The 12,736-nt window shown below is 37.5% G+C and overlaps 1 protein-coding gene and 1 non-coding gene across 2 annotated transcripts; both read left to right on the forward strand.

Annotated features, from left to right (window-relative positions):
* The first annotated feature begins 3,061 nt into the window (after positions 1–3,061).
* tomm20a (translocase of outer mitochondrial membrane 20) lies at positions 3,062–9,989 on the forward strand. Its single transcript, XM_067421731.1, has 5 exons — positions 3,062–3,270; positions 3,972–4,018; positions 4,947–5,028; positions 5,117–5,259; positions 9,537–9,989. The coding sequence occupies exons 1-5, from the start codon at positions 3,147–3,149 to the stop codon at positions 9,579–9,581; spliced, it is 441 nt and encodes a 146-aa protein (XP_067277832.1). The 5' UTR covers positions 3,062–3,146; the 3' UTR covers positions 9,582–9,989.
* On the forward strand, positions 8,485–8,618 carry LOC137045743 (small nucleolar RNA SNORA14). The gene has a single exon (XR_010898836.1). It is a non-coding gene; the product is annotated as a small nucleolar RNA SNORA14 (small nucleolar RNA).
* Positions 9,990–12,736: the final 2,747 nt, after the last annotated feature.

A 12,736-nucleotide genomic window follows, 5' to 3' on the forward strand; every position in this document is an offset into this window, starting at 1 on the left:
GTTCCTGTGGTGGAAACGGGGCTTAACATGAGTTCATGTTTCGCTGTAAAAAAACAGTATTTTTTACACAATTGACTTATCTGTATACCGCTGTTTCCTCTGTCCTAAAAACGGCCTGATGATTTCCTTGTTCTATGAAGTCCCTCCTTCAGAAACACGTAACGAGATCTGATTGGTCCAGCGCTTCCCGCGCTGTGATTGGACAGCAGCTTAGCGCACTTTGCCTGGAAAGGTCCATGTTCTTGTGGGCGGAGGGTTAGGCCCTGTCCACACGAACACGGGTATTTTCAAAACCGCAGCTTTTTCTACGCGGTTTGGCTGTTCGTCCACACGCAAACGCTGTATCCAGTTACTGAAACCGGACTTTTTTGAAAACTCCGGCCAGGGTGAAGATTTTTAGAAACTCTGGTTACAGCGTTGTCGTGTAGATGGTGAAACCGGAGATTTCGGTTTTTTAAATTGAAGTGCGCGCCGTTCTCTCCTTTGTTTGACGTCAGATTTTCCACATCTCCTTTTGATTTACGTGAGTCGAGTCTATGCGGTGGACTCCACTAACAGCGCTTATCACACGTATATCCTACAGATACATGTTCAGTTATTTCATTGTATTGCAGAACAAAGGCGCCAGAATGCAATAATACAAAATAGTAAAGCAAGTGTGTGAAGCTATTACAGTCCACTTCGGCCCTGCACCTGAAGCAATACTGTTACCTGTCACTGAGTCCAAAGCAAAGGAACTTGTAGGAAGTGTTTCACTTGAGCCCATGGCATCCCTCAGTCAGTGCAATGTGCATCGGTGCAGTGAATGGGACCCATATGGAAATCAGGCAGCCAATCATAGCGTAGTTTTGCGTTCTCATGTGGATAGAATTTTTTTTTAAACCGTGCTTGTGTGGACGCGATTGTTTTTTAAAACGGAGGAAAAACTCCGGTAATAAAAATACCCGTGTACGTGTGGACTAGGCAGTCAGCAAACGGTTCTAGTGACGTCATTACAGCAGGAAGTGCAGCGGTGTAGTCCAAACCGGACGTTCGCTGAAGGCTTTGAAAGGGAACTTCTGTTAAATAAAATATCTCGCTTGGCATTGAACTTATTTATGCTCCAACAGCAACATTTCACACTTACTAAAGTTGGGAAAGATGGGATCGCGAAGAACGGGACCTTTAATGTGAGAATTATTTTTTTTATTTTTTTACAGAAAGTCACAAAGCAAAAAATAAATAAATTATGAGATGCTCTACCAACAAAAGAGGTGGTGCAAACAAGAATAAAAAAATCATGTAAATTGGAAAAAGGTGCAACACTCTCTGTTGAAGAAATCCTACTTTATTGATTTTAAAAACACGTATTCTTTTACATTTTGAAAAATGCATATTGAATTATTTTTTTTTTTTTAGAATATCCTGTTGTAAGCAATTGTATTATCCAAGCACAAACTAGATGAAAATGTGTGTCCCACTTTACCAATATCGCACTGTCCCAATTTACCTAAAAACGGCTGTAGAATAAAATTGGGTTCTTATCATAATTTTTGAAACTATAAAAAAAACAAACATTGATATTCCTTTTAAAATGTATACTTGGAGATGCAAGAGACCTTGAGCATTTCTTTAAAAAAATAATAGTGTCCAAAAAAATGATCCAGTTTTGCTGACTTCACCCTGATATACCTATATGTGAATAACACTGGTGATCTCTTCATCACGGCTCCTGTTAGTGGGTGGGATATATTAGGCAGCAAGTGAACATTTTGTCCTCGAAGTTGGTGTGTTAGAAGCAGGAAAAATGGGCAAGCGTAAGGATTTGAGTGAGTTTGGCCAGATTGTGACGGCTAGACGACTGGGTCAGAGCATCTCCAAAACTGCAGCTCTTGTGGACTGTTCCCGGTCTGCAGTGGTCAGTATCTATCAAAAGTGCTCCAAGAGGACCAGTGGAGAACCGGCCACAGGGTCATGGGCGGCCAAGGCTCATTGATGCACGTGGGGAGCGAAGGCTGGCCCGTGTGGTCCGATCTAACAGACGAGCTACTGGAGCTCAAACTGCTCCAGAAGTTAATGCTGGTTCTGACAGAAAGCTGTCAGAATACACAGAGCATCTCAGTTTGTTGTGTATGGGGCGGCATAGACCAGTCAGGGTGCCCATGCTGACCCCTGACCCCGCCGAAAGCACCCACAGTGGCACGTGAGCATCAGAACTGGACCACGGAGCAATGGAAGAAGGTGGCCTGGTCTGAGCAATCACGTTTTCTTTTACATCACGTGTGTGACCGGTGCGTGTGTGTGGCTTACCTGGGGAACATATGGCCTCTCAATCCTCATCTCAATTCAATCGAGCATCTGTGGGATGTGTTGAACCAACAAGTCCAATCCATGAAAGCCCCACCTCACAACTTACAGGACTTAAAGGATCTGCTGCTAACATCTTGGTCCCAGATACCACAGCACACCTTCAGGGGTCTAGAGGAGTCATCGACTGGTCAGGGCTGTTTTGGCAGCAAAAGTGGGACCAGCACAATATATATATAGTATTTTTAGAGCTAGAAAAAGTCAATTGAGTGTGTTATGAAGATATTATTACATTAATAAGCAGGATTCAAAATTTAGCAATGTTATTAATGGTGCTAGTAGTGACATTTAAAGGGTTAACTGACTGAAAAATGCTTTTGTTTGAAGCAATTTCCGTCTATTTTAGTCAGGAGTTCTATAAATAAATGACTTGAAAAATGTGAAGTTTGTGATTTTTATTTATTCATTTGTATTTATTATAATTATTTATCAAACAATAAAATTATACAAGTGCTTTCGTTCAAATGCAAATACTGTACAAAAAATATCAAAAACATATAAGAAAATAAAAATATCGCAATACGGCCTATGCTTTTTTTATTAGTACACTTGCGTTTATGAATGTAAAGGTGAAAAGAATATTAGAGTAAATTAATTAAACAAGCACTTTTTTTTAATAATATTCAGAATCAGTGAAGCCAGAAAGAACATACGACCATACGACAGTGTTTTTATTGTTTCAGGCGTCTGGGGCGAACACCTTCCTCCTCCACCGTGCTTTCGTCACTCAGAGGGGTCCTTGCACCGCTCTTTGTGAGCACGTGCAGCAGAAGGAGAAGCTCTCCGGTAACGGAGGCGCGATGATTGGCAGCAAACCGAGCGCGATCGCGGCGGGTGTCTGCGGCGCGCTCTTCATCGGGTACTGTATCTATTTCGACAGAAAACGACGCAGCGATCCGAACTTCAGAACCAGACTGCGTGAACGTGAGTCACGAGATCGACGAGATTCGGTTACACAATAACGCTGTTAACGGGAGACCGGCCCGGTTTGCGCTCCATGCCGTGGCTGGTGTTTAGATTAAAGTTCGGTGTCTTGATAATAAGTGATCACGTTCAGATAGGAGACTTAAGGCTTGTTCGAGGTCCATTAGCGCTGCGCAGACTGATCAACATATGACATCAAAGTACCGCGAGAACGATTGGAGAGTAAACTATTCTTTATGCTTTTGAATCTCTCTCGCGGTACTTTGATGTCATACACCGATCGGTCTCGCCGATGGATCTCGAACAAACCTTTATTTTGACCCCTAATATGATTCACGCACTAATGATACATTGAATCGGTTCCTTTGGATAACTCATGAACACTTCACTTATGCGAGTCGTAAAGCGAGTTTATGATTAGAAAGCTGGGCGATCCGACGTTACCAAGAGTTGATAAATATTCCCGTTGTTTATAATTGTGAGGATAGCTTCTGATGAAGAAGAGTCGGTTGAACTGAATCACAATCAGCTCCGTCTGATTCGCGAATCAAACTGCCAAAGTCACGTGATTTCAGGAAACGATGCTTCACTACGTCATAACGGTTTCAATATTGTTCGTTCAATATTGTTTCAGAAAACAATTGTATTATTATTATTATGGGAAAGCTGCAGTTTCATGTGCTGTATTTTGTTCTTTTCAGGAAGGAAGAAGCAACGAGCCGCTCAAGATAAATCTGGACATGCTCAAGTAGGTCAAGCATCTGATGAGTTATCGGTCAATCCTCTCCTTCCTCAAGCGGTTTTCCGTCGTTTATTAATGCCGCGGACACCAAAATATGATTATAGTTTAAATCTCATCCTAGATTTAAAAGACCACTCAATATTTATGTATAAAGACCCAATTTATATTTAAAATGTTATATTTGTTAACTATGTATGCGTGTTATTTATTATATAAACCGTTATTATTTTTATTTATTTATTTTTATAGTTAGTTAGATCTAATTTGTATTAATTTTCTAATTATTTGGTTTTAAATAATTTGAACTATTTTGTTTATTTTAATTTTTATTGAACATTATTCCATTTATTTAAATATATATATTTTTTTATTTAATTATTATTATTTTTTTTGTTAGGTCTTTTCTCTCAATTTTTCATGGGCCCTTTTTATTTAAATGCCAATCCCCTCCATTAATTTGAATATTTTTATTTATTTATTTTATTTCTTACTATAGTATTTATTTTATTCTCTACATTTTTCCATGGACTCCCTCACTTTTTTTTTAAAATTAATTTATTAAATTACTATTATTTTTCCTCCATTTATTTTAATCTTTTTTTTTAATTTAATATAAATGTTTAGCTGAGTTATTTATTTATAAAAAATCTAAAAAATGTCCATGAAACTCCTAACTTTATGAATTGTTATGAATTTATTTATGTTTTGTTGTTTTCATTTAAAAATTAAAATTAATTTTGTTAATTTTAAAATTAACATTAAAAATCTCATTAATTTTATTTTAATATATTATATATTTATATATATACATTTTTTGTTAGATCCTAATTTTTTTTTAAATTATTCTACATTTTTCTATGCCCCCACCCCCCATATGCCTTATAAAGGTGAAAGTTTGCCCGTATGCGTGAGTTTGTTGGACTTTATCTTCCAGCTGCCAGATCTCAAAGATCCCGGAGCCGTGCAGAAGTTCTTCCTGGATGAGATTCAGCTGGGCGAGGAGCTGCTGGCACAGGGTGGGACATCCGTCTCCATATCATCTGCACTGGGTGTAGCGATACACAGTCTGGTATGAAGCGCTAAATGCCTGAATGTCTTCCTCAGGAGACTACGAGAAGGGTGTGGATCACCTGACCAACGCCATCGCTGTGTGTGGCCAACCACAGCAGCTCCTGCAGGTGCTCCAGCAGACTCTACCGCCGCCGGTCTTCCAGATGCTGCTCACCAAACTCCCGTCCATCAGTCAGGTGAGCCACACATCACACTCCTGTGCATTACTGGGTTTCTGCCGGTCTTAAATTGACTTTCCACGATTTAAGGCCTTAATGTCTTAAATTGGAGCAGGAAGTCTTAAATTCAATATCATGGCATTAAATTAGGGCCCTATGATTCCTGTGATGCAGAATCCATAAAAATGTAATTTACTGTATAATGCAGAATGTCACAGAATTTGTCAAAGTTTGGATGAATAAATCAAGAGTAGGTCAGTTCACTTAAAGGGACAGTTCACCCAAAAAGGACATCCTGTCATCATTTAAATGTAATCATTTAGAAGACGCTTTTATCCAAAGCGACTTATTTTATCCTCATTTACTCCCCCTAATGTCGTTCCAAACCCGTAATGGTGCGTTCACACCATAGACTGTAAATAAATATGGACGTAGTGTCCGTGACGTCACCCATATGATTCTGAAGAGCCGTTCTGAAGCGTAAAGTAGAGACAAGCTGGCCGTCGCCATGTTAGCAGCACATCACGCCCGGATAACAGAAAATGGGCAAAGAGGCGGGATGTGGGCGGGGCTTAGGTGACACGATGGCCTATAGACAGTGGATAAATGGCTATCCACCTGTCACTCAAAGTGGCCACGCCCTTAATTATGCAGAACTTTAAGGCTTTATATAACGTAAACAAACGAGATTCCAAATTTTTTACCCCCTCACAGTCGTCATGAAGGTCAAAATTAGCCGTATAGACCAAAACCACAATTTGTCCCAGACTGTAAACATGTTTTTATCTGCTGTAAAGTTGGGCATTTTAACATGAGCTCAATGAGATTCTGCTCCTTCTGGAGCCTGTTGAGGAATTGCAGTTTAAGTTACTTTAGTATTGGCTTCAACAGAAAGTGGGGGAGGTTGTCGCTTGGTTCACACCAGATGCAAATAAAGCGTTAAGCGTGAGTAATTTACATATTAAGTCAATGCAAAGACGCAAATAGACATTCTGCGGTGCAAATTGAGCGTTTCACGCAAGTTGGAAAATCTGAATTTGGGCGGATATTCGTTATATTTGTTATTTGATTGGATATTTGTTAACCAATCAGGAGCTTGATCTTGTAGTGACAACAATGAGGACAATCACATATAGATACCCGGAGCTGTACGATACATCTTGGTACTTTATAAAAACGGGAATAAATAGGATCTTGCTTGGAAGAAAGGGAGTGAGGTCAGACAGTCTCTTTACTCAATTTGAGCTCAACATATTGAGACTCAAAGCTAACTAAAGCCGGTGAATTGAGCTTAGTCGTCGTATTTTAAAACAATCCATGGCAGCCATTTCACAACGAGATGAGCCGTCTGGCAGAAGCCCCTCCCATGATGCAAATTCACATCTGTTGTGAAGCGAATGTCACGCGCGAATGAAGCGAGAGAACTCAATGTTGAAGTGTCCAACTATGTGTAAATAGTCTACAATAGAACAAGTCGCATCTGGTGTGAATGAACGCTAAGACTTTCCTTCATTATATAAAGCCATCGAGTCTCTTCAGAAAATGTTGAGTAAACCGCTTGATTCATTAGTTTGATCTCTTCGTGAACTTTTTGAAGTGTCAAAGTGGAAGTTGCTTAGACTCTCAATGGAGGGACAGAAATCTTTCTCTCTTCATTTGTGGTTCAAAGATGAACTAAAGTCAGGTACATTTAGTTTTAGTTTTAGTTTTATTTGTTTATTTTCGAACATGAGAGAAATAAAAATACAACAATATTCAGACATTATCAAAAGAAACAAATAAAGGTGAAAGACAAAAAAATTAATTAATTCTATCCCATGAACGAAAAAGGAGTAGGATGAAGTAAAACTTATATACTCCTACCCCTTTAATTATTATTTTTCCTTAAATAACATGCATATGCCTACGCCTACTCATACACATATATACATCAACACATATACATACTCATGTACACATTTGTATTTATACATACATACACCCATATATATACCTATACCCCTATATACACCGACACATACACATACCTCCACATGCCATATACATACATGCATAAATTCAAAATAACCACTAACAAATGTTATAACTCTTAACAAAGGAGCGCTCCCATTTTCCTACAGTACTTCTTGATACTTCTTAAGAATTTTTTCTCTATACATTTTTTTAAAGAGGAATATGTTGGAGCATTGCTTTAAATTTTCATCTATTTTATTCCACAATTTAACTCCACATATTGATAAACTAAGTCTTTTCCTTGTTGTTCTAAATCTATTAATCTTAAAGTTTCCACATCCCCTTAAGTTGTACCCTCCCTCCCTCTCAAAAAACATCTTTTGTATATTCCCAGGCAATAGTCTATTTCTTACTTTAAACATGAATACAGCAATTTGATATTCAATTTGGTCATAATATTTTAATAATCTCGACTGCCAAAATAATGAATTTGTATGTTCACAAAATCCAACATTATGAATAATTCTCATAGCTCGTTTTTGCATTATTACTAACGGCTGTAGTGAATATCGGTAAGTGCTTCCCCACACCTCTACACAGTAGTTCAAATACGGTAACAATAATGAACAATACAAGATGCGAAGAGATTTAAAATCCAGTATATACTTAGCTCTAGCCAGAATTGCGATACTTTTAGACAGTTTGGTTTGAATGTATTTTATGTGAGGCTTCCAACAGATATTTTCATCTATGATTACTCCGAGAAACTTATTTTCATGTACTCTTTCTAAGTTAAACCCCTCTATCTGTATTTGTACTTGTTGATTTGGCTTACAGTTTCCAAATATCATGAACGTTGTTTTACTCAAATTTATCGATAATCTATTAATATCCAACCATTGTTTTATTTTCCTTTAATTTCATTTAACCATTAAAGCAGAGTCCAGAAAAATTAAAAACAGATTAAACTATAAAACAAAAAAAATAAAGCAGATTTCACAGGGCCCTAAATTGAATTGCAAAATAATAAACTGCATGGACTGCAAATGATTCCTCAGGATTTCAGTTTTCCGGTACAAATTACAAAGTACATGCAAAATGAAACTTAAGTCTGGTTTTCTGAAATATTAAACAAAATTGAGTTTGTTTTACAAGATGGGTATGAAAATGTTTTATGAACCCGTTGGCAGATGTTTGTTCTGGTTTTAATCATATTGACATGTTACGTGCCCTTATATTTATTCCTTATGTTTTCTTTAATCAGTCTTGTAAAACCTGCGGAAACCTTTTAAGCATTCTTTTAAACCCCCCACGAGCTGCGTGTCGCTTTGTGGGACAAGAAAGAATGCGAGAGAAAAACCAAGAACTATCCAAAGCCTAATGTCTTCGCAGTGACGTTGAGCTATTTCACCTCTTGAACATTGAAGTGTGTGTCATTGACATTATGCATCACGTGCTGTCTGTAGAGCTGATTTCTGTAGTAACGTTAGTACCGACTCCCACTGTACTGCATTTAGTCGCTTCTGTGTTTATAAGCTCAGGCCGCCGGATTGAAGCCGGATATATATATATACACACTAGTGTATGTGAATATTAAACTGCAAAATACTATTTAAATATTACTCATGTATGTTCTGGGTCTCTGAATGAATTTGTGCACGCCCACCCACACACACAGTCAGAACACATACACACACGCAGTCAGATCACACACACACACTCACACAGGCAGATCACACACAGTCAGAACACTCACAGTCAGAACACTCACGCAGTCAGATCACACACACACACACACACACACACACAGACAGTCTTTGTTGTCTCTTCTGTGTGTCACTATATAAGGTCACAAACACATAAACTGTCACTTCATGAGAATTTACCGTTTCATTTGAGAAAGCTGTCAAATCATGAACACAGACACTCAAAGCTCTTCACAGCAACCTGTCAAAATACGTGCGGTTATTTTTTGTTGACTTTTTTTTTAAATTGACAGAATATATTAGGTTACTGTTGTAGTCGATTAAGCCACGTCTATGTAATAAGAATACTTCTCTACTCATAATAATTATGCCTAGATGGTTGATTATTTTTCACTTGATCTTTTTTATAGAAGTATTTTTATTTACTTTTAAACATGATTCAGCATTTAAATGCTTGTATTAATTATTTAAAAGGATTATCATCATAAATAAAAAACTTAATACATTTTAAAAAATAATAATAGTTAAAACATTTTTTTTTGCTGTGGTACCGAAATTGGTACCAAGTACCGTAAAATGTTATGGTTTTGTTGCCGTGATATCACTAGTGCTGACCCTGTGCTGACCTGTTCACAGCGGATAGTGACTTCCCAGAGTCTGGAGGAAGATGATGTCGAGTGAAACGTCACGGACCAACAACAGGCCTTCTGATCGCCGTCTCTCTCTCGTCTTTTATTTATCATGTTTCTTCCTGTTTTTGGTTGCACATCTCCTGACCACTGCACTCGCCGTCTGTTCCTGGTGTTTGGATTGACATTGTTTGTAAAAAATGTTTTTTTTATTCCTAACATGATCTAACAATCACAATTGACTGCAAATGAAAACCATATAATGCTATTTTAATGACAAGCTAATTATAAAGGGCATCAGTTCTCACTGTCATTTTTGGATGTTTCTCATGTTTAATGGTTGATAAATATTAAGGATGGATCTATTTGCAATATTTATCAGATGTGTTTGTTTATGAATATTTTTTTTTTATGCACTGAACTTTAAATAACAGATTCTTTGTTTTCATTAAATAATTTACAAAATCATCACAAAAGTCTTTTCACTCACATTATTTATGTTTTTTTTATTTACGTTTTTGCTGTATTTCAGATGCACGTTTCACTGCAATGCTGCTGATTATTTCTAGATTGCAGTTCTCTTCCTCCAGGAGGCAGTGCAGACACACAGATTCTTATACACTGAACATTTGTTATGGGGGATTGAAGAGACATGGACATTTTTAGTGTTAAAACATCTATCCTGGTTTAATAAGCAAAGGCTGTTAAAGGTACACTATCACTTTTTTGCGTGAAAAACAAAAGGCAACAACATTTATATGGGTGAAATCATAAATCTTTATTCCAAAACGTTTTGTCTTTCCCTGATTCACTATGGTAAGGCCATTTGAATGGTTTATATTGACCTGTCGGTGTAGTTTTCGCTGGAAACTACATGCGTCACGTGTCTCGTCATATCCATAAATGGTGAAGTCGAACCTGCCTGTTTGCTAATCTTCGACATGTTTTATGCTAGACAATACTTTTGTGGGAAATATAGATTGTACTATGTAATTATTTTATAAGGGAATGTAATGACGTGACAGGTATTTACGGCATTACAATTTAATAATATTGAGTGTATATTGTATAAAGAAATAAAATAAAAAATATAGATGACAGTTTTCTTTTTCAGGTTTTACCTAGACTTGAATTTGAATGTCTATTATTACTGTATGTATAGGATGGTGAAATTGATATTAGCCTATGCATTTTAATGAATAAAGAGAAAATTAATCATTTGTGTGTTATATTGTATGTTTAATGAAAATAATGAAGTGACTTTTATCGCTTCCTGGTTAGACATGATTTATGACTGCTGTGTGCCTACTGATAAACACCTTATAATGAATTAATCTAAATAAATACATACAGTGACTAATTTGCAGCTAATAGATATTCGCGATCTTTTTTGCAGTAAAGCTCAAACTACTGTGCCTTTACTAGTGATGCTATCACCAAATATAAAAATTTTATTCACAAGACTAAGAAACTGTGGCAAACTGTACTCGTCTGTCTTTTTATAATTATTCATGCTACAAACAGTATAAATAATATCAATCAACATATAAAAATAAATGATTTAATCAACTGTCAAAAAACTTTGAACGGTTATAACTTCACTGCCGATTGGCTGAGGTGCGTCACGTGATCCAAGTTAGCCGTTAAGCTTTCTCCAAGAGATAGATACAAATCCTCTCCAATCTCCCAAATAACAAGACATTCACTGGGAAAGTTGCCTCAGATGTTTAGATGTGTTTCTGGTTTGGGGGTGACAAAGGTTAGCTTTCACTAAATCGACAACCTCCAGGAAATCTGAACAGAGGAGAGTCAGCTGGAGAAAAGAGGATGGCACGGAGCTCGTGATAAAACAAGAATCAACATCACGAGCAGTGTTGCCAAGTCCGCGGTTTTCCCGCGGAATTGGGCTACTTTTAACCACTTGCCGCGGGTTGATTTTTTATTCCGCGGGTTAAAGGTTTAACATATTGCATCAGTTATATTTAGCTGAAATGGTTGTGTTGAAATAAATATTTTACTTTAGCCAATTCATATTCCACCAATGATAACAAGGATTCTAGGATGATGACATAAGCAATATCGTATCAGCATAACTGTGCTGATAAGCGCACACTTTGTGAGGTACAGTGGCACTGCTGGGCTTGTTCGCTAATATGTGTGTGTGTGTGTGTGTGTGTGTGTGTGCTGCGGCGCGCTGCGCGCGCACCGGCTGTTTTCGTTTCCATGGTAACCGAATGCGTGCTCTCCAGGGTTGTTGCTGGTAAATAATAATTTAAAAAATAAATGTCATACACAGAAGAATTTTCTGTAAATTAACATTTAATGAGGAATATATGAGGAATAAAATAGACTGTTTATAATTACTTATACAATTATCTTTTAGTATAAATGGTGTGTAGTGCATAACACTACCATAAAATGTGTATTGGAGTGTTATATTTAGATTTTTTTGGTATTGGGCTAGTTGGATTGGCCATTGGGCTACTTTTGGGCTATTTTTGATTGGCCATTGGGCTGGTTTTGTTGCGAAAACCTGGCAACCCTGATCACGAGGTGAGTATTACATTTTTTATTGACCAGAGTTCATTGTAGGGTGTGCAATATCATCTGCGTCTCCGATAATATTGTAATATAATTGATGCGCCTGAAATAATATTGTAATTGTTGTTTTAACAATTTTAAACACCAGATTGCCTGTTTTTGATCTATTTCGCCAATGAAAATCATTCAAAACAAAGCCACAGGACTTGTGCTTCTCTGACCACCACATGGGCTGAATCTGAAATTGCCCCCTAAACTCTCATTCACTCATTCACTGTTCCCTTCCCTACGTTAAGCCACTAATATAGTAAACGAGTGTGTGAAGTCGAACAGCCTTTGTGTGTACATCGACTGTTCACTCGTTATTGGGGTGCATTATGGGATTGAATGAGTGCACTCCATAATGTCCACTATGGTTTCAGACACCACTACAAATGGCTGTCCTTTCAAATAGTGCCCTATTTAAGGGTATAGAGAGCAATCTCGGATTCAGCCAAAGATGTCAAATGGTCCTGAATGAATCAGCTGTTTGAATGAATCGGTTCACTCTAAAAATGCTGGGTTAAAAACAACCCAATTTGGGTTGAAACATTTTTAGGTCAGGCGATTCGGTCTGGACTGGATCCATAGAGGAGTGATTATCCCCGTACAGAAACTGTTCAGACC

The sequence above is a fragment of the Pseudorasbora parva genome, chromosome 17 (genome assembly GCF_024679245.1).
Source record: "Pseudorasbora parva isolate DD20220531a chromosome 17, ASM2467924v1, whole genome shotgun sequence".
Taxonomy (NCBI): Eukaryota; Metazoa; Chordata; class Actinopteri; order Cypriniformes; family Gobionidae; genus Pseudorasbora; species Pseudorasbora parva.

Coding starts and splice junctions, on each gene's coding strand:
- tomm20a (XM_067421731.1), top strand. CDS start 3,147: ATGATTGGCAGCAAACCGAGCGCGATCGCGGCGGGTGTCTGCGGCGCG. Junction 4,019..4,946: donor ATAAATCTGGACATGCTCAA/GTAGGTCAAGCA, acceptor TTTATCTTCCAG/CTGCCAGATCTCAAAGATCC. Junction 5,029..5,116: donor CGAGGAGCTGCTGGCACAGG/GTGGGACATCCG, acceptor TGTCTTCCTCAG/GAGACTACGAGAAGGGTGTG.